The 21,931-nt window shown below is 35.4% G+C and overlaps 1 protein-coding gene and 1 long non-coding RNA gene across 3 annotated transcripts in view; one reads left to right on the top strand and one right to left on the bottom strand.

The window, feature by feature from the left end:
- Positions 1-18,352: 18,352 nt before the first annotated feature.
- The window catches only part of LOC116166801, a 73,140-nt gene continuing 69,561 nt past the window's right edge, over positions 18,353-21,931 (bottom strand). Inside the window, exons 3-4 of one of the 2 annotated variants that reach the window (XR_004144403.1) lie at positions 19,090-19,130; positions 18,353-19,016 (exon numbers count right to left, since the gene is read on the bottom strand). This is a non-coding gene — a long non-coding RNA (uncharacterized LOC116166801). The remainder of the gene's footprint in view (positions 19,017-19,089; positions 19,131-21,931) is intronic. The other variant, XR_004144405.1, reaches the window with a different exon arrangement.
- Positions 19,980-21,671, top strand: LOC116166793. The gene is made up of 3 exons (XM_031481932.1): positions 19,980-20,305; positions 20,367-20,796; positions 20,873-21,671. Exons 2-3 carry the CDS (start codon positions 20,377-20,379, stop codon positions 21,593-21,595), a joined length of 1,143 nt encoding a protein of 380 aa, XP_031337792.1. The 5' UTR covers positions 19,980-20,305; positions 20,367-20,376; the 3' UTR covers positions 21,596-21,671.

The following is a 21,931-nucleotide window of genomic DNA, read 5'->3' as shown; positions in this document are numbered from 1 at the left end:
GTCTACAAATTTTATCTTTACACATTTTAATCTACTCGTCGTGTTGTCCCCTTTCTTTAATGCATTTATTATTGGAAAACAAAAGTGTCATAGAATATATCGTTCTACTCGAATGATCTTCCTTACTAAATGGCGTTAAATAAATAACAATTATTCCTATAGTAAGTCATAATAACATCATAGGGTGAACCTCCGCTAATTTCAGGAAAGCGGATGGATGGCATATGAGTTCCCTTGACTGCGGTTTCGCTAGCATAAGAGGCAACGGTGAGCCTCCCAGGTTAATTAACTGTATATTATGTATTTGATGTCAACAGTCGGATGTTGATTTAGCTGCAAATTGAATAGTCGATCGAGTGTGTAACACATGGCAAAAAGCGTGCGGGGGAGGGGGGGGGGATATAATTTCAATTATCTAGCGAACGGAGTGCCGACAAAGGATACTCGCAAAGGGATCCTGAAAATCGTATGCGATTGCCTCTGTAATATTATGCACCGTACATATTTAATTGAAAACCGACGATCGATAACTAATACAAACCGCCAATATATGACATTTTGTACGTGCCAGTTGGAATTCATGTACGCACGAAAAATTATCAACATTGGCGTTGGGTTTTATATTACTATTTTCTGTATGTATCTGAAACAAGTAGTTGAAGATGTACTTACGTTTATCAAATTTCAGTAGGCTCTACTTTAGCCGGGATTATTGTCTATATCTGCAACCAAAAAAAAACCAAATTAAAATTTTCACAGTGAAACTGAGACCATATTTTGTTTTAATTACAGAAACAAAAATTTTAATACACTCATTAGACGTTTCAACGTTATATTTCGTACATAATTAACTTCTGTGTGGTTCAATTAAATGTAGCCCAGAGCAAAGTTCATAAATCGAAGTGTTCCTGTGGGAGGTTAAATGTTGTATCCTGGACGAAACCGCTTCCGATCCGGTAACGCATCGCTGCATCCGGTGAGCATCGGTTGCTGACAGATTCATTGTTGCACTAACGAATCTAGATAAAAGATCTTGGGAGGTATAAATGATGGTAACACATTACGTTATACGTCTACGCGTTAAGTAACTTCAATTTTCCGCCTAACGTCTCATTATAAAAAGTCTTCTCAACGTCTCAAATTAAGAAGAATCTCCTCGAAAAAACGTTCCAATTTAAAACTTTAGGGAATGCATATTTAATTTATCTGTAAGATTAATATATAATTCTACGTTTTCAGCTGTTGAGGTCCTGTAGACATTCTTCATGAAAAGTTAAACAATTCTATTATGTCAGCTTGTAGATGTTACTCCTTTAAAAAATCAGAACGAATTAAACTTCATTATTGTATCTGTATGCGTAGCGAATATTCTAAAAATTCCGATAGTCATTGAGGCACCATGACAGATTAGTCATCGGAGATAAGAACATTCGGAGCACTTGAAGGACATTCTAGAGATAATGTTTCTTGCAAATTGAATTGCGTTTCGAGTTAGTTCCAACATCAATGCCACTCGTGTTATAACTTTTAAGTGATAAATGATAATTAACTGTCGTAAATTAATCCATTTAAAGACTGTTATAAATTCATCGTAAATTAATTTTGGACAAAGATGTGGCGGGGAAATGGTAAAAATCCGTAAATGATTGTCTTTTGTGCGTCATTTGATTTCTATAACGCGTTGTCTTCATAGCTTTAGGAAATCTCAGGTTCAATTGAGTCGGACATATAGGAGGTATTCTTATCGTAGTAGCAAAAATAGCTGACCTAAAAATTAAGCGGCTTAATTTCTAGTCCGCATTATTAAAATACAATTCAGCACAATGCACGTGTGTGGGATCCTTAAGGACAGGCTATTTTTTTGCGATCTTGATTGGCGTTCAAAGAAAAATGGTCGACGTAAGACAATATAAAGTTATAACATCAAAATTTGATTTGTAGACACTCTGTATTATGTATTGTAAAATTCCTCCGTTAGATGTCGCCTCTTGTCGTCTACCATGATTTTGTAATTCCCCAAATCATTTTCCGATTAGATACCGACACTTTTCCTGGACCAAATCATCCTACCAGAACTCATATTAACCGATCATTACGTTTATTCCTGATAGAACCCATAATTGCTTTTCTGTTTATTTTCCATTAACCCGAGAGCTTTCCGTTTCGTTCAATATTAATTTTCACCCGACTATCGGTTAAAAAGTTGGGAGTGTATAATCCGCCCTTTATGGAGAACACCTGGTAAATTATTGTATTGTTTTTAATTGTTCCTAACCATTCTGATTTATAGTAACTATAGTTGTACTATAATGTACACGGTAAGTCGTAAAAATAAATATATTGTAGTGACACGTGCAATGAATTTACAGCGAAATAAATAATTCCCAAGTACTAAGCTTGTGCCCTGTTTATTTAACGGTCGTAATCTTATAATTAAGGCACTAGAGCGTAAGGCATAAAAATACAATTTTTCACACTGAATCGATTGACGCAAATTTCATTGACCATTATGAGATTCATGCTTTTGGTTTAGGGTGCATAACTCGGTTAATTATTTAGTTTCCTTATCGCTAACTCTAACTAAACCAATCACTTAACTTTAAGCTATGAGTTGCAGCAAATCGTTTTGTACAGCGATATTTCGTTCATAAATATTTGTAGCTTCGAAATGATTTATTTATACTTTAGGATTTTAATTTTTTCTGTACTTTAGAAAAGATACTCAAGGGAACTCGAGATTAACGCTAAAATACGTACACTTAACTACATTGTTTCAAAAAGAGCTTGATTAGTAAAACGCGAGTAGAGATGGGAATAAATGCGATAGAGTACTTATTTTAGTGCCACTCCAACATCATCTATTCGAAAAGCAGCGACTACCATAGGACTCACGAAAAACTGCACGAAAAGCTCCCAAGGTGCACAAAGTCTACCCTTATAAGGTACGAAATCTTCAAGAAACCACATTGTGAAATAATGACCGAGAGGATATACGTTTTACTATTTTATAAAAAAATGTGGTGCCAAAAAAACCAAAATGGCGGTACAAACCTCTATAAACTAATTTTCTTTAGTTGCAAAGAAAAAAATTGCATTTTTTTTTATATGTTTAAATAGGTTAAAATGGGTTTGTCTACCCACCATTTATAATAACAATAATTTGCGAAAAAAAATGGTTCCCAAAATGGCGGTATTTTGATATCGAAATTTTTTGAGTGCACAGAAGTATTAATAGTTTAATTTTACAAATAGAACGCCAAATATTGTTTAACGTAATGACCTAAGGACCCTCCCGAGCATTTTACCGTCCTGTCACAACTTACAGGACCATTTTCGGGGATCCTTAGCTATTTACAGAGCTTGTCATGCTCGTCCATCTCTGAAAGAGAGGGAAAGTGAGAACACTCGCTGAAAGAAACGTAGAAAGTTGCGGAAACGACCCAGACAAGTCTGGAAAGACTCTAAGAAGACTTGAGTTACTTTCCATAGCTGCTATCCTGAGGGGTTTCTCCAAAGCATCCGGACAATTTACAAAGCAATAAAATAAAAGACTCTCCAACCCCTTCTAGGCGGTTCTTAATCTCTCCTGTGCCTGTTCTACACAGCACGCAAACGGAATACTCTGGCAAGCCGTCAATGTTTGAGAAAAGCTCATGAATGCCCCAAAAAGACTGCAATACTACCTAAAGCACGCTTCAGGTCTTGTCTAGAAAGTAAAAAGTAGCCTAAAAGAGCCCCTGGAAAATTGTGGATAAGGACCGAAGGCGATGGAGAGCATTGAAATGCTTTTTCAATACTATCACGAATCGGGAATCTAGATTTCTAAAAGGGCATAGAAACCTCTGGAAGGAGCCTAGGAAAGGTCCAGCTAGGGTGTGACCTAGATAATTTTAAAAAGTCTTCAAATGCAAAAAAAAGACTCCAAGAACTTGAAAGCTATAGGTTACGTTTTCAAAATCCATTTAAGCCCTGTCCTATGTTTTCGACCATTTTCCGAGATTTCTAGGTAATTCCAAGGGAAAAGGCCCTTTGGGAGGCTCTGGGAAGGCTACATACAGCTGTAGAAAGTTCCTGAGAAGTTTTAAAAATTTTCCATTGCTTCTTGAGTCTTTTATATACTCTGGAAACAGTTTAGACGACTCTCCGGAGCTTTCTTAAGGTGCTTTTCAGGAACACTTTTCCACCTCTACTTGTTTTGTCGTTGTTTTCGAAGGTTAAAAATTGCATATTTATTTATTTATTTATTGTCTCTCTTGTTTTGGACCTTCAACCCGCATAATACCTTTTAGAGGTGCCCCTGTTGAAGGTCTTAAGTTTAGGAGTTTAGGAAAACTGGATGAAAACCTCATTTGAAGTAGTCAGCAGAATGCTCGAATCTATCTAAGGAAATTTCCATTTCTGCCATGGATGAAAAATTCTTAGCTCAGCCCAGGTTCGAACACCCGACCTCGGGCTATGCAGCCCAACGCTCTACCACTGAGCTACACAGTCGGAAAATCATATTGGAAAATGAATTAAAACTGAAAGTTCAGCAGAAAGAAAATGTTCTCGCTGCATTATCACTGGTATTGCGAATAAGAACAAAATAGTTTGTTTATATAATTCGCGTGGGTAGCAATTTCATACTCCTTAGATCTCGATCTGTTTGAACCTTGGGAGCAGTCTAAAATATCTCGAGAAGATTATTATTATAAATATTTTGCTCGGTATTTCGTATATACCTACGCTTTCTTATATGAAATCATTATCACTGAGTGTCAGTTCATATTTGCGCAAAACAACCATATCTTAACTATATAATCACCTACCTAGTTACTTGAAAACAAAGAAGAAATTACAAGGAAATTGCGTATAGCGCAAGTTTCTTATGCCAATAACTCCTATTCTAGATATTGCAAATTTATTCAGATGTTACTGATAATCGATACAAACTGCTTGATTTTGTAGAGATATTGCTAAAATGAGAATGTTTATTATTACTCATTGCTACATTAAAGTTTAGTATGGCTTTTAAGCGCGACTAGATTTCGGGATTTTTCCTCCATTACGGGAACGTGCCCACTAAAATGAAAATCAAAATTCGTTGCGTACGTTCTAGAAAACTTACTACGTCAAAAAGAAGTTAGTTGGAAAATGATTAAACGATAGTTGGCCTTATCTCGTAAGGGGCTGTTAACAATTTTTAGTTTTGTGATTACTTGATTACATGTTTCATTGTTCAATAAATTTACTTACTGTTTTACAATCTACGATAAGTGTGCTATTTTAAATAAAATGGATATTATCTGCCTCTGAGCACTTTGATGGCAGTTGGTTTAGAAATACTTTCAGGGAAGACTGCCATTTCGCCGGTTCAGAAGGTGCTCGCCGTTTGTTAACATTCGAGCTTCATTAATCATTTGATGCGTAAGTAATGAAGTAACTATTCATTTAAGTATAAAATTGAAAATTCCAAAGAAAAGTACTGGAATATATTTAAAGTGATTAATGAGGCGTGAGTAATAAAAGGTATAGTAACACTGTATTTTCTGGACACATTTTTTAAAAAATGTTTGCATTGTCGCAAGTTTATATCGGATTACCTTTTTGGACAATAAATATTCATTTCATGCCTGTATTTACATTGAAATGGTTTAAAAGATGTGCAAAGATCGCGTGCTATAGCTGTCTTATATAGTGATATAAAGTAACGCTATTTAGAAGTCCGCTTGGATTTCGTTTTTTAAGCAATTTGTCTGTTGTTAGCTAGCATATAAACTAGAAGCAGATAATTTTAAATTAATAAGCATTTGGGGGCTTTTCTGAAGTGATTTTCCCACTTGTCGCAATGCACATGTGGAAAAAAACAGGCGGCGGAACCGGCTCAGCTCAGTATCTCACAAGTTAAAACTTTCTCTTTATCGTGGAAACTGCTGAAAATGCATTTTTTGAATTGATTAACGACACCATGTTGTGGTTTGGTAGTAAAAGAGATATACTACTCAATGAAAAATTAGACATCGCCATTTTGAAAGTTAATTCATCATTATGAAGCAATTAAGAGGAGTCTGTTTTTGGAGAACTTGGGGGAATTCGCGTTTTAGGTTTGAAAGCGACCAGTTTTGTTCCCGATACTAATAAAGGCATTCGCGTGTTGATCGTTTGACTTGAATTTGAGTTTCCTTTTGAAAATGTTAAATCGTTTTGACCATAGGCCATGGTTTTGACCGCAAACCTTAATCTATAAAATTTATGGTAGCCTTTTAGAGAATGCCAGTGAAAGAAATATTACATTTGGATATTTAAGTAAAGGTTCCTTGTTCATATAGTTTGGTTAAATACGTGTCCTAATTAGGAAATTATCACAACGAGGACGTGTTCTTTCAAATCAAAGGAAAAAGCAGTGTTCGAGTGGGGCGATCTAATAAAAAAGTTTGTAAAAAATAAACGCATCACAAATAGGGAATGCAATACCGGGATTGCGGGATCCCGAAATACCGGGATCCCGCAGCATTTTTGCGAGATTAATCCCGCACATAAATGGAGCGTGATACCGCGGGATTTGCGGGACTGAGGAATTTGTCGACCAAGGGGACGACTCTGTTTACTTTGTTAATGAAACTGATAACGGCGAATTATTTTTTAAATAATTGTTAAACTTCTTTCGTTAAAAATGTACTATGATTTTTGAGGCACTTTAGAAGACCTTTTGTGCTGTACAGGTAAGGTTTTTTTGAGTTCTAAGTTAGGTACTTTTTTGTTAAATATTGCGATAATTAGCGATTTATTTTAATGCAGAAGTTAACCGCACAGAATTGCTTATTTGCCAATTTATTTAAAGTTTTGCGAGATCCCGCAAATTCCGGGATCCCGCGGGCGACGGGATTAACATCTAACAATCCCGCAAATACCGGGATTGAGATTTTGCTGCGGGATTGCATTCCCTACTAGAAACCAATTTCGAAAGAAAATTCAAAGGGCTGTAACTTTTGAACTAGTAGCCCAATCGTGGAACTGTTTGAAATTATGGATTCTACAGGCCACATTCTATAAGAAAATTTTTTTTCCGGGTCGATCTGAGACAATTTTTTTTTCGGGGCTCAAAAAAAAGCAGTGTATAACCTTCCTTTTTTACCAAAAATCGACTGCACCAAAATTTCTCGGGAAAACACTTTTTCTTATTAATTTTGGTGCGTAGAATCCAAAACAATTCGTACTTTTTCGATCAGACTTTTCAATCAAAAGTTATAGACTAGAAACCAATTTCGAAAAAAAATTCAAAGGGCTGTAACTTTTGAACTAGTACCCCAATCTTGGAACTGTTTGAAATTATGGATTCTACAGGCCACATTCTATAAGAAAATTTTTTTCCGGGTCGATCTGAGACAATTTTTTTTGGGGCTCAAAAAAAGGCAGTGTATAACCTTCCTTTTTTACCAAAAATCGACTACACCAAAATTTCTCGGGAAAACACGTTTTCTTATTAATTTGGGTGCGTAGAATCCAAATCAATTCGTACGTTTTCGATCAGACTTCTTAATCAAAAGTTATAGCCTAGAAACCAATTTCGAAAAAAAATTCAAAGGGCTGTAACTTTTGAACTAGTAGCCCAATCTTGGAACTGTTTGAAATTATGGATTCTACAGGCCACATTCTATAAGAAAAATTTTTTCCGGGTCAATCTGAGACAATTTTTTTGAGTGCCTCAATAAAAAGTTATAGATTAGAAACTAGGGAATGCAATACCGGGATTTTTGCGAGATTAATCCCGCACATAAATGGAGCGGGATCCCGCGGAATTTGCGGGACTGAGGAATTTGTCGACCAAGGGGACGACTCTGTTTACTTTGTTAATGAAACTGATAACGGCGAATTATTTTTTAAATAATTGTTAAACTTTTTTCGTTAAAAATCTATTATGATTTTTGAGGCACTTTAGAAGACTTTTTGTGCTTTACAGGTAAGGTTTTTTTGAGTTCTAAGTTAGGCCGAAGGTACTTTTTTGTTAAATATTGTGATAATTAGCGATGTATTTTAATACAGAAGTTAACCGCACAAAATTGCTTATTTGCCAATTTATTTAAAGTTTTGCCAGATCCCGCAAATACCGGGATTGAGATTGTGCTGCGGGATTGCATTCCCTAATCACAAACATTATTGCGTGTCAGTTAACGTGAACAATTTAGAATAGGTTAAACATGAAACCATCGTAATCGTAAAGGAACATTATTTCGCAGTAGTAACAAATTAAGACGTATACCGTGTAGAAACGAAAACCTTCCGTTTTTGGTAAAAAATTAGTAGTATCAGCAGTGTATTTCGATGTACTTTTGTGGGTATATCTACGAACCAAAGAAGAAGCCAGAAGAAATATCGACAAGAATTAAAGAGTGCCCATTCGAAGCCCTGGATCCATCACGGACGAGTCCGTGCTGACAACATTCTGGGACGTTCCTGCGTATGAAGAGTTGAGACATATGTTACTTCAGGAGAGGCACCTGCAAAATACTACATTCCCCACCATGCGGTGTTAATAGAGGAATGCCACACCACAACACTACGACTGGTGTTTGACGCCTCAGCCTCCAGTTCAGGAAAAACCCAGAACGAGATTATGCTAATTGGTCCAAAAATACAAGATGTGTGAAATTGGGCCAATCAAAATGTCCAGGTTAAAGGCAAAATCTAAGGTGGCTCCGATGAAGTTGAAGAAAATCCTACCGCGGGTGGAGCTCGGTGAAGCAGTACTGGTGGCCAAGCTGTTAACGGTAACCAACACAAGAAAAGTAACACTCAGTCCCTTACTGGATGCAATGGGACGTCTAAGAGTAAGGGGCCAGTAAGAATGCCTATGCCAGATCCCTTCACGGGCGGCACACCCTTTCGCAATCTAGGGACTGAGCAAAACCTAGGGAATTCTGGAAAATTTGATCAAGGAAGCCACCACCAAAGGAAACGGGAATCGAGCTAGAAGCTGGAACGCCCTGAAATCACTCCAAAAACAACCTGCTTTGCTGCTGGCGGTCCAAGATGTTTATTTAGAACAGAATTAAGGAAGTATAATCTTCAAGAGTAACAAGGAAATGTAGAATAATACTACTTTACCACTAGGAAGTAAACTGCACAGACAGTGAGACAGTAAAACAATACGAAGCACATTGTCGGCCAAGTTGACGTATAAGCATTTCCTGCAATGCAATGTAATTAACGTAAGTTAAAGCAGAAATTATCTGTGATATAAATAGCATGTAAACGCTTAGAATAAATTTAATCAGTTAACAATTTTCGAACTGTCGGTAACGTGCCGGGTTGAGTTATAAGATGATCCCCACCGAATTTACTTTGAGTAAGTTTGCTTGGGGGAGAATTAGGATCAACAACCCAGGGACTTGGTCACATTTACATAGCGAAGCCATTTGATTGCACATAAATTTATTTTTAAAAAGTGAAACTTTACTTAACATCGTAGAAAGAATGATCACAAAACTTAACGACCCCAAAACTTGTTTAAATCGGATATTTAGGTACATTATTGAAAAAAAAAACGTTTTCGAGAAAAAACTGCTAATAGATTTCAAAATCGCGAAGATGAAGAACAAAAAAACAAGGGTAAATTTAGACCATTTGAAACGAGCTGTCAAAAAACCTCTTTTATGTCCTAATTACATTATTTTTTATAGATCTTCAAATCTCTCCTTCCCAATCTACTACCAATGAACAAAGGGGTAGATCCTAAGTTCAAAACCCATTTACCCAATTATCTATTGGACAGAAATTCAACATATAAACATTAATTTATGCAAGAAAAATAATTATAAATAAAAAAGTAATTGGTCTTTTCATTATAACGGATAATTCCTTTTGTAGAGGGTTTGAGGTTGAACATTTCTAAAAAAACTCGTTCAGTTCCTGTCTTTGGGCACATATTTTAACTGCTCAAATGATAACGGATTTTCGCGTTGCACACTTCGGTCGATAATACCTACACTGTGTTGTAAGTTAGAAATATTTAAATAGGATCGAGGCTTCCCTTCTTTTCACTTTTGTCAACCTTAGCATAAATGTAATATACAACATGCTGTATAACAAATGGCAACGCTTTTACAAGGGCATGGAGATTTACGGGTTTTCCAGATCTGGTAGCTACACCCTTGGGATCTATAAATAAAAAAATAAACTTAGTTAGATTTAAATAGTTATTGTCTTCTCCTTGTATAATAATAGTCGTAGTGTAATTCTGACCCTGTGCAGTTGGCAATCGAGGTTTTGTCTACTTTAATTACATCTTGCTTTTCGTGTTGGAAGCAACTCCAATACAGCCTCAACTATAAACGGGTAGGTAAACATAGAAAATTGTGTAACAAAATCTTTCATTTGTGTTGTATTAGCTTCCCTAAAGGTTAATTTCGCCGTCAATTTTAGCTTAAAAGGGTTTACCGAAGATAATTACAGAGACTTAAAATTGACAACACGGCCTTTCGGATAAGTTCAAATTGTAGACTTTATTTCGCTTTAATGCGGCCTATAGTTAACAAAGGTTTATATAGATACATAGATAATCCTCATTTTGTAGTTAACGTTTATAATAAAACCGACTTTACGGGATTAACAAGCCCAGGATAATTTATATACTAAACATAATTTGCTCTACTTTATCATACCTTTAGATTTGTTGATAAGAATGTCTTTTACTGAATAGAATGTAAACGTAGAATGGTTCTTTGACATTATTGTAGAGAAAGCCGAACAGGATACAGTTGGCGATAGCACTTGAGCGGCAATAATCGTGTTATGACAGTCCGCATTTCCATTCCAGTTAATACTCCCTTTTGTTTTATAATTTGTACAATCTAAAATCGCCCTTTAATATTTAAATTTATGTACATCTTTATAGGAATTCTGGTATTAACTTATTAGTAGATTTATGTAGAAATGAAATCATTATACGTACATATTTCCAATCTCGTTTCCAATATATGTTCAGATGCACACCTATTTCAATATTCTGTCAGTGTCGTAGGACCTTTTAAGGGTGCTCTTCAATCATTTTGCAATATTGATTAAAGTAATCGTTCGAACCTTTGACAACTGCAACGTTGTTTCGCGATTTAACTAGCTACAAGAACTAATGACTAATGACATCAAAGCTGCACAGGTATGATTAACGAGGATTAAGTTGAAACACATTCTGGCACATTGATAATGAAAGAAGAAACTTTCCAGTTAAAAATACACGACTGGGTACACGTGTCAACCCTTTACTAAGTTAAAGTGGATTTGCGGAAGAATTATAGTCCGAGCAAATTCAGTAAAGCGCATTGTAAAGGTTCTAACGGCAAATCGTGAGATATAGAATTTTAATGTGTTTTTGGGGGGTAATCGGACGTGCTGAATTCGATTTTGCCTGACACCATCTCGAATTTCGGTTGGTAAGGCCTCAAATCAAGATGGCGGGCAAAATGGCGACTAAAACTCACTTTAACATTTTTAACAAGAATTTTATATAACACGTTTTTCCATTTAGTACTATTTTATGAAAAAGTGAGCAAAAAATTATAATTTACTTGCAAAGTTCAAATCCATGAACCTAGCGAACCTAGCAGAGCACGGTCAGCAGAACACAATCAAACATATTGCATAATTAGGTGCTAATTAAGTGCCCTATTCCCGAATTAAATGCTCCTTTTTTTAAAAAATTATTACATGTTTTGCCAGGTTCATATGAACTCAGCAGAACACTACCTTTAAAACCCAAGAAAATGAAAAGTGAACTAACTATAATTAAGTGCTAATTAGGTGCTAATTAAGTGCCCTATTCCCGAATTAAATGCTCCTTTTTTTTAAAAAGTATTACATGTTCTGCCAGGTGCATATGAACTCATCAGAACACTACCTTAAAAAACCAAGGAAATGAAAAGTGAACTAACTATAATTAGGTGCTAATTAAGTGCCCTATCTCCGAATTAAATGCTCCTTTTTAAAAAAAATTACTACATGTTCTGCGAGGTTCATAATTAAAAAGAAAGGAGCATTTAATTCGGGGATAGGGCACTTAATTAGCACCTAATTATAGTTAGTACACTTCTTCCATTATTGGTTTCGTTAGTGATAACAAATGTTCTTTGTATTTTTGTTTTGCTATCGGGTATTTTCACAACTAATGTGTCTCCACTATCCTGAATATCATGCAATGTCAGTTTAATTAGCTCATCGCAACGGCATATGCTCCGGCAAGTCCAATAGTTAAAGCAACCCATGAAAGAAATATAACGTTGATAATGTTTCAAATTCAAATCATCACTACCTTCATTTGCAAGTAATAGTCATCGGGCCCCTCCGAAAGAAATTGGATACATCCTAAATTGTTAGTTAGTGTAACTATGTTAGACAATAAAAATTAGTTATCTCTGTTAAATGAAAGTTGAGGTAGTAGAAACAAGTATAAATTGGGCACAACTCTTGTGCTTGTAAACCGAAATAACTTTTGTTTTGACATCACCAATGGATATATTCCTTACAGACGTCTCAATCGCCCTTTGTGAGTACCCTCTTCTCTTCCGACAATCCGTTGTTGAGGTATAGGCGAATATACCCGATCACAAAAAGAGGTAGAGGAGGAGGGCTATGGTTGGTAGAAATTAATTCCTTTCGTTGAGACCTTTCATTAGAGTACCATGAAGAATAAAACTAGTTCAACTTTAATTATTAAAAAATGCGCTAAAAATCATATGTATACCTCTGGAGGAAAGTATACTTATATCCTTCCCTTGTGTGATTACTTTTATTATTAAACTTCACACGCGGGAGGGAACCTGTAACTTTCCTCCTTTGTTATACAAATAGCTATTACACCCACGATTTGAGTGGGGGTGGCTGGTTAGAGTAATTGAGGGAGGGGGGGGGGTCACTTCACTTCGAAGACCCCCTTACAGGCAGTATTGAATTCATCATGTTGTAGGCATGAACAGTTTCCGGCGTTTAATAGGAATAGACAATACCACCATATTTCGATTAAGTAGTTGAATGAGTTGCTGAAATCTGCGCCACTGAACATCTAAAAATGTGATGTATTCTTCTCTACAATTTTTCTCTCTTGACATTATTTCTTAAAATGCGTAGTTTTAGAGTTATTAAGAAAAATTTAAAAAAAGTAGATCTTGCCCCCCCCCCCCCCAGGGTGTGGTTTTGGGGTGACGGGCTCAACGCATCAGCGCTGGGGTTTCAGATGATATTTAATACCTTAAAACAAGGTACCTTGCCAAATTTCAGCTTGTCTCTAATTTGTTGAACGTCATCCTGTATAGTCCTTGTGCTAGTAGTATTAAAATAATTATATATATTATTTATTACTGTACAAGGTATACAAATTCTGCATAAAAAAATAAACCGAAAACAAAACAAAATTTAAAAAAATTAGAAATGGGCAAAAACATCAAGACGATTGATTTTAATTTTGCTGGTGTAATTTTTATACCACGATCGGTGATATACCAACGACTGTTTTTCACACCTCAAAATTGAAATTCTTTGGATAATGTGAGCGTTTTGGTTGTAGAATAGATTCTTTCCCCGTTCAGTGGCACTTAAACGTATATTAAGTAACAAGGGATTAAAAGGAGTTTTTGTTCCTCAGAGAATGGTTTTTAATATTTTAATATTCTTAAGGGAACAAAAACTAGTTTAATCCAGTGTTGCTTATACTATTTTATCCAGTGTTGCTTATACTATTTTTTCCAATACCGACCGATTTAAATCCATTTGTCCATGAATTGTTCACAAAAAACAAAAATGAGGGTTTATTTTAATCCCTAGTGATTAAAATTATCTGTTAATGCACAAAAATTAAGGATTAAATTCAATAAAACCATGTAGGTATTGCAAAAATAGTATTCCAGTCAATTAATTGCAAACTGGACATTTTTCCGAAGCGTTCTAAGATGCGGGTGTACTGCAAACAGCTATGCACTTAGTATAAGTATCAAATGTGTTCAAAAATACAACTTCTCATAAGGAGATTTGAGTTGAAAGGGGGAAATCTTTTACTTCAAAATTTACACCACGAAGCAGGGTTGTGAACCCATCAATAATTTAAATTGAACGTTGGGTCGAGTGACACATCATTGGAAAGGGCTCTTAATTTTCTACACAGTTTGTTGTATTTACCTAAACCCTACAGTCAAGTGTATCTAAAGGACTAAAAACCATAGGCGTGTGGGAAATTAAAAGCCCTTTCCACTAATGTGTCATTCAATGCTACGTTCAATTTAAAATTATTGAAGGACTAAATTTTGAAGTAAGATGTCCCCCTTCCAACCAAAATCGACCTGTTTTTGCGTTTGTTTAAAAAACTATTCCCTTACGAGTTATTCAGTCTGTTTCGTTTTCGTTAGGCCACCCTGTAATAAAAATGTGCAGTATATACGTTGGAACTATAGTTATCAGTACTTTTTTTTAATGTTCACAACCTAGGCCACGTAGCCGAACTAAAAATTTAGCTCACGCAATTTTTACCTTTAAAAAACCTTGGCCTAATGCAGAATAGATGGAGTACGATCTTAATACTAATAATTCCAACACAAAAAAGAACTTCTTCTTGAATTTGGTTACGGACCATTAAGGGCGAAGTTCAGCACTGCGGCAATGCCACAGTCTGCTCTTCCACTTAACCCCATGTCTAGTACTAAGAATTTAACATGAAACTAAGACATTAATTTTATTTTCAGATTATTATTCAACCCGAAAATTCGCAACTTTGCCCCATTTAACCAACTTTTTTCTCTTAAGATAAGCGAGATCCCCATAGTGGCACTAAAAAAATGGACATAACGTGTACACATTTTTCTAATTAGAAACAAATAAGGAATTTATTAACGCAAAAAAATAGTATACACTCTATTTAAAAAAACAAACTTTGGTGTTGTGTCGGTATGGAGGACAGAAAACTACCCCCTTACTAGACGAGACTATTTTTGCATAACGTTTACTCTTTATACTTTCTTGATATTCACACAAATAACTGAGTTATAATGCAAAAACTTTTTTGGATTTTTGTACTTGCGCAGTTGCCACGTTCGCGTAAGTCATCCGCCAAAATTGACATCGTCGATCTATGCAGCTTTGAACAGTAACTAGAGAAGTGCAAACCGCATTACTCTATCTTTTTTAGCTTTCAAAATATCCCCAAAAACATCGAAAACACGCAATTTTGAACACCCTGTATCAGGGCGCAATTTTGGTGGGCCGCCCCGGGCACCAGCGGTAGCCACTCCGCCACTGACCCTACCACAATTAAAAACTTTCCCTTGAAATAAATAACTTCATACTCTCCAGACATACAAAATTACAGTTTCATCCAAGCAAGTTCCAACTTCCAAGCGATGCCTGTGCGTAAAAAAATTCTGCTAATGGTATGCAACGCCGACATTTTACATTAGCAAAACAATTTGAGAAAAAACGATTTGGTTTCTAAAGATCGCCCACTACCTAAACAAAAAAATTATGTAATAAATATAATAAACAATTTATTTCCGCCTTGTGCATTTGCAATTCAGTAGCTAGGTCTTCCATAATGAAGTCACAAAAAATGGTCTTGAGATATAATTCAGTGACGTGAAATTAATTATCTAGAAACAAGTACACAACTTTACCTATTACACTGATTCAATTATGTAACTTAGCTTCTGTTTACTTCACACCCGTAGGTAAATTAGAGATTATCCCATTACTAATTATTGTTTCATTAATTCACTTTTTTTTCTGTTGTGCCCTATAAAATAAACGTGCGCTAAGTTGTTCCCCCAAATCCAAATATCAAATCGAGACCCCCTAACACACTAACTTCTTCTCGTTTTGTGCTGATGTATGGCACGTTTTGTGTCTCCTTACTTCACATGAAAATTAGAGAATCTTAATTATTGCATCTAAATCATTCGAATTATTCATGCTAAAATTATTTTTCTGCCTCTTCTCAGAACGGAGGTCACATATTTGTGCGGTTTTTCATTAATTACGTGAGTACGACCATTTTGTCTTTTACCTTGTTAAGACCATTTACCCTCATATTTTTTGTGGTAGATTGGCCTAAGTTAAGGGCGGGTTATACAACTGGGTAATTTTTAGAGTTCCAGTACCGGTATGAAGAATGGGAAATCAATCCATCAAAATTCCAACTCTAAGGTGATGAAATGAGATTTGGAAAAAATTTATCAACAGGAAATCTTGGACCAACAACGAAGAATTGTAAAATTTTCCACACATTTCATAAGGAAATTACTTCACTCTAATATTCACTGAACTATTAGGGACCAATTTTGTGTGCGTGTAGTTACCAAAACGAAACGTGTGAGGAAAAAAATGCCCCTTCTGCCATTTCGTAATTTGTAGCACCTGTCCTTAAAAGAAAGCTGCGCCATTAGTTTACGTTTGGAAAGGAGCGGCGGAAAACCTAGGAAATAGTAAGCTAGAAGGGAATTAGCAATATAAGGTAATAATCGCAGATTAAAAATGCAATTCTAGTTCAGTTGTAAATAAAGTAAATTCGATTAGTCGTGTAATACGTGTGTATATTCGGGATGAGGTAAGTGAATTAATAAAATAAGAGCAAGGAGAGCGAGTTAAATACGTCTATCGTAACCGAATGTTGAATTACAAAAATATTATAATAGCACATAGTAAAATAAAGCGTTTAAAAGATCCTAATGGGGAACCAACACATATAAGTGAAAATAGTGAAAAGAAAGCTTTCGTTAAGCGACCAACGCGGTGCTAAATTTGCATGTTGTGCATTTTTCAAGTTAAACCGTCTACTACTAGAAGTTATGCCAAGAGCGAGCTATCATCTTCACCCAACCACTGTCTCGCTGCGGATGAAGATTTTCTCAACATTTTCAAGAAAAATGAGAGGCGCCGAAGCTAGGATTCTGTAACCGGTCCGTGTAGTTAGAGGCACAGTAAAGAAAAATCGATTAGCTTTTGACATTACATTTTACCTCTCTACACGGGAATTGGCCGTTAGCTCTAAGGTTTTTTTACATATGGCAGTCAACGTGAGGCAAAGATCCGGTAAACTATGAAAAAAGTACGTGCGCCAACCGTTACCGGGGTATTATCTGCAAATGTTAATAACTAACAGTAAATGAAGCCTTGGTTGCTGCCGCAAGGCGATGCCGCGAACAGTATACTCGCAAGCGGGCGTTTTATTTGCTTTCGGCGCCTGAATTAACGATGGGTCACCCTGTATGTGAATTTCATTCGTTGTTAACGTTCAATGTTGATTGTAAATTGGGATTAATCACAACTCCTATCATATCAATCGGATTCTAGGTCAATTTTGTGTTGTATCACAATTATTTAATTATGTTCGATTTTGCTTATTTTGTTTTGATAATTTGTACATTTAAACTACATGTTAAAATATTTAAACATTTGGAAATTATTTAAGTGGTATTTATGAAAGTTTATCTCCGGTTTGACTTTTCGAAGACGAGCATTATTTTGTTAAGGTGGGAGGAACGGCAGTGAAGGGAGGGAAAATAAGAGAAGGTGGTGGAAGAGGTGAATCGAGTTATTTGGGAAGCACGCTAAACTATGCCTTTCAAAATTCACCTTACCACATTTGGGTGGAACTTTTGTTAAATTCAAAAATTTTAAGTTTTGTTTCTGGTGTTTATTGTAAGAGGATAATATTTAATTGCAATTTTGCAAGTCTGTGTTAGTATTTAAGTTAAGTTTGGATCTTATTATTGTATTATGGTAGTTAACTATAAATGTATTATTTTTACTTCACCCGGCAATTTATGCAATATAAAAAATACCTATACCTATATTGTACAAAAAAAAACACAATTAAAACCATGGCTGCCACAAATTGAGCTCAAATTTAGTTTATTGCCCAATACCTACCATATGACACAAAATTCAGATTGAAAAAATTAATCAAACACACTAACTACGGTTGTGTATTCTCCAATCGTCCTATAAAAAGGTTGAAAAGAAATTTCACTATATAGGACGGAAGCTACATATAATGATTCCAGAAGTTGGGTAAAGTCTAGGCGCAATCAGTTGAAGTCTGTAAACCGTTAACGAAGTCCATCAATTGGCTCACCAAAATTAATACTAACTGCAGATTGAGAAACTCTTTTTGGTAAGTGATTTTAAAATATCCCCCAACCAAAAAAGCAAGTGTTTCAAAAGGTTATAAAAGGATTAGGTCCAATAAGATACATGGGTATAATTCAGCTAGTGTTAAAGGATTGTAATAAAAAGTATTTACAAGCAATCGAATTATTATATAGGTAGGTACTTTTTCGCTATTAACTAATGTTTTACTCAATTTCCATTTGTCAATGGTTCTGGCGTCCGACTTACTTACTTATTTACTTACTTAAAAGGAGAAAGGGTTGTTATTTTACACTCAAAATGAACTATTTTTCAAACAAGTAAAATAATATGCTTTTCATTGAATTTCCATCCACTTGTCTGAATTTCTCAATGGTTCTGGCGTCCGACTTTTACTTAAAAGGAGAAAGGGTTGTTATTTTACAGTCAAATGACTATTTTAAAGTAATAAATTAAACGTTTCTTACTGAACTTCCGTCTACTTGTGTCTGAATTTTTCAATGGTTCTGGTACCAGACCGATTACCTAAAAGGAGAAAGTCGTTATTTTACACTCAATAATGGACTATATTTTTGAAGCAAAAAATTACAGACTTCTCACCGAATTTCTGTCCATTTGTCTCAATTTTTCAATGGTTCTGGTCCCAGATCGTTTATCTAAAAGGAGAAAAGTCGTTATTTTACACTCAGAATGAACTATTTTTCAAACAAGTAAAATAATAGGCTTCTCATTGAATTTCATCCACTTGTCTGAATTTCTCAATGGTTCTGGCGTCCGACTTTTACTTAAAAGGAGAAAGGGTTGTTATTTTAGAGTCAAATGACTATTTTTCTAGCAAAAAATTACAAGCATCTCACCGAATTTCCGTCCACTTGTGTCTGAATTTTTCAATGGTTCTGATGTTACCAGACCTTTACCTAAAAAGAGAAAAAGTCGTTATTTTACACCCAATTGACCGCATTTTTCAAGCAAAAATTACAAGCTTCTCACCAAATTTCCGTCCATTTTTCAATGGTTCTGGTTCCGATTACCTAAAAAGAGAAAAGTCGTTATTTTACACTCAATGAACTATTTTTCAAACAAATAAAATAATATGCTTCTCACGGAATTTTCGTCCACTTGTCTGAACTTCTCTACAGTTCTGGTACCAGACCATTTACCTAAAATTTTTATTCAATGCCTAAAAGGAGAAAAATCACTTTCTCAATGGTTTTGGCGCACGCCTTTTACTTAAAAGGAGAAAGGGTTGTTATTTTACACTCAAATGACTCTTTTTCAAATCAGTACGACACGGTTTTACACATTTTAAAACATGAAATCTTTATTTAGTGGCGCTTTTCAGCGCGGCATTGCGTCGCGTCGTCGAGGTGAATTGGCAGCCCAAGTGAGAATCGACCTAATTCTCTTCAGAAGAGCATTGTTTCAGTTGTATGCAGCGTCGCTATGTAAGAATTTAAAAGCAGAATTTGCTGCTGCAGAGTGCCGTGGTTAATACCTACTCTGTCTTTTTTGGATCTTGTTCAACTTCCACCCCCACTTCCAAAGCATTTCATCACCACTAGATAAACTACTGGATGAAGCCATATTTCAAAACTAAAGCCAGAGGTCGTCTTCAAATCTGTGGTAAAGCTGAAGTGAATCCAGCAGTTTGTGCCCTCATAAATTTGACGCGCAGTTTATATAAAAATTCCACCTAAAAGTCGGCGTGCATTGCTTATGTGAGAATTGGCCTTTAATGTTAAAATTTTTGCCTGGAAATATTGCAATAGAGTTCCTGTGCATTACTCACAAATTGTTTGCCCCCTCTCAAACAATATGCCCAGATAGTCCTGCATGGGTGTTTTTATTTGGATTTTTTTTGCAGGTCAGTATTTAAAATAGTATATTGTTTTATAAGGAGTAAAAGTGTGACTTTTTGTGGCAAGTCTGAATGTTTGACGGCCGAACGTAGTGAGGCCGACAATTTCAGACGCGCCACAAAAAGTGCTTTTACTCCGAATAAAACATACAATTTTTTCCGCAAACGCTGTTCAAACGATAGAATTAAGGGAGTATTCCTAAAAAGATTGCAGCGCATCTGTTAAATGTTGAAAAATTTAAAACTAGATTGCTGTGGTTTGCGGTTGTTATGGTGAAAGAAAATTTTGACAATTCAACAAATTAATTATCGGGAACATTCAAAGCCCTTTTGAACTGTGCGTTTTTGGTAAGTACCCGAGTATCAAGTAGATAAAGTAGTAAAAGATATTGACCAATTTTTCTTGCAGGTTACATATTATGTCGGATTCCGAACTTAACTGTACGCCGCCAGACGTTCTTGCAATTGCCAAGACAGCTACGAACGATTTAATTCCAACGAAGTCAAGTAGAGTTTATAATCATGCTTATGAAAGATTTCTCACATGGTGCAATGAGAAAAACATTACAAACTATTCTGAAAATGTGCTACTAGCTTATTTTTGTGAATTGGCAACCAATCTAAAAATGAAGAGTTCAACAATGTGGTCTCAATATTCCATGATAAAAGCATTATTAAATCTTAAACATGGATTAGATATTAGCAAATATATGAAGCTACGTGCTTATTTGAAAAAGCAGAATGAAGGCTATACTCCCAAAAAATCAAAGGTATTCACAAAGGAACAGTTTGAAGATTTTTTAAACAATGCACCTGATGAGCAATATTTGGGGATTAAGGTTAGTTATAAAATACTTACCTAGGTATACCTGCATAAATACATTAAAGTTTTAAAATAATATATGCTATTTTCAGGTTGTTTTAGTAATAGGCGTATCAGGAGCATGTAGGTGCGATGAAATGGTGAATATGACAATAGACAATATAGAGGATTTAGGATCTGTTATTCATATAAAGATTCCTGATAGCAAAACTAAAAAGCCACGATCGTTTACAATTATTGGTGAAAAATACATAAATCTTTATAGAAAATATACTTCCTTGCGCCCCCCCGCTATGGAAAGCCGTCGATTTTTCTTGAAATTTCAAAACGGAAAATGTTATCGCATGGTCATGGGAATTCATACAATTAGTAATGTACCCAAAACAGTAGCAACTTTTTTAAAACTACCGGATTCAAAACTTTACACAGGCCATGCTTTAAGAAGAACTTCAGCTACATTGCTGGTGAATGGAGGAGCTGATATCACTTGTTTAAAGCGGCAGGGAGGTTGGAGGTCGAGCACTGTGGCTGAAGGATACCTAGAAGATTCTTTGTCTAATAAAAAAGAAACCGCGAAAAAGATCTTAATGCCAAATTCTTCGTCATTGGGCCTGAATGCAGCTTCCGATGAGCGAAATTCGGTGGACGTTGATTTAACAGATGTTGAAACGAGTAAGAAGTCAAAGGAAATGTTATTGGCTAACTCATTCAACTCTACACAAAATTCTATTGAATTAGAAGTCAATAAATCAGGAAGTGTGTTAAATTTGTGCGGTGCAACTCTAAATAATTGTAATTTCACAATTAATATGTAATTATCGCTAATAAATCTCCAAAGTTCAACTACCTGATGATATTTACTGTCTGTCATGTCACTTTTTTCTCCGGCCGTGAGCGTACAAAAAAGTACTTTTTTGTACGCTCACGGCCGGAGAAAAAGTGGAGTCTGTGAAATCAAACTTCAACATTAAGAACTGACATTAATAAAGTCGTCATTTTTTTACGTTTGCGGAAAAAAAATATTAGTTGACCCGAAAACATTTAAATATTTCGTTGGAATCTAATCAGGCCAGCTTTTAGCGAAGAAAAAGTTAAATGTATATTATTGTTTTCAAAAACTGTTCAGTCATCAAAAATATATTAGGGAATTG

Source organism: Photinus pyralis, unplaced genomic scaffold (assembly GCF_008802855.1).
Source record: "Photinus pyralis isolate 1611_PpyrPB1 unplaced genomic scaffold, Ppyr1.3 Ppyr1.4_LG3b, whole genome shotgun sequence".
Classification (NCBI taxonomy): domain Eukaryota; kingdom Metazoa; phylum Arthropoda; class Insecta; order Coleoptera; family Lampyridae; genus Photinus; species Photinus pyralis.
This window is presented reverse-complemented; position numbering and strand designations above follow the sequence as displayed.

Coding starts and splice junctions, on each gene's coding strand:
- LOC116166793 (XM_031481932.1), top strand. CDS start 20,377: ATGTCGGATTCCGAACTTAACTGTACGCCGCCAGACGTTCTTGCAATT. Junction 20,797..20,872: donor AGCAATATTTGGGGATTAAG/GTTAGTTATAAA, acceptor TGCTATTTTCAG/GTTGTTTTAGTAATAGGCGT.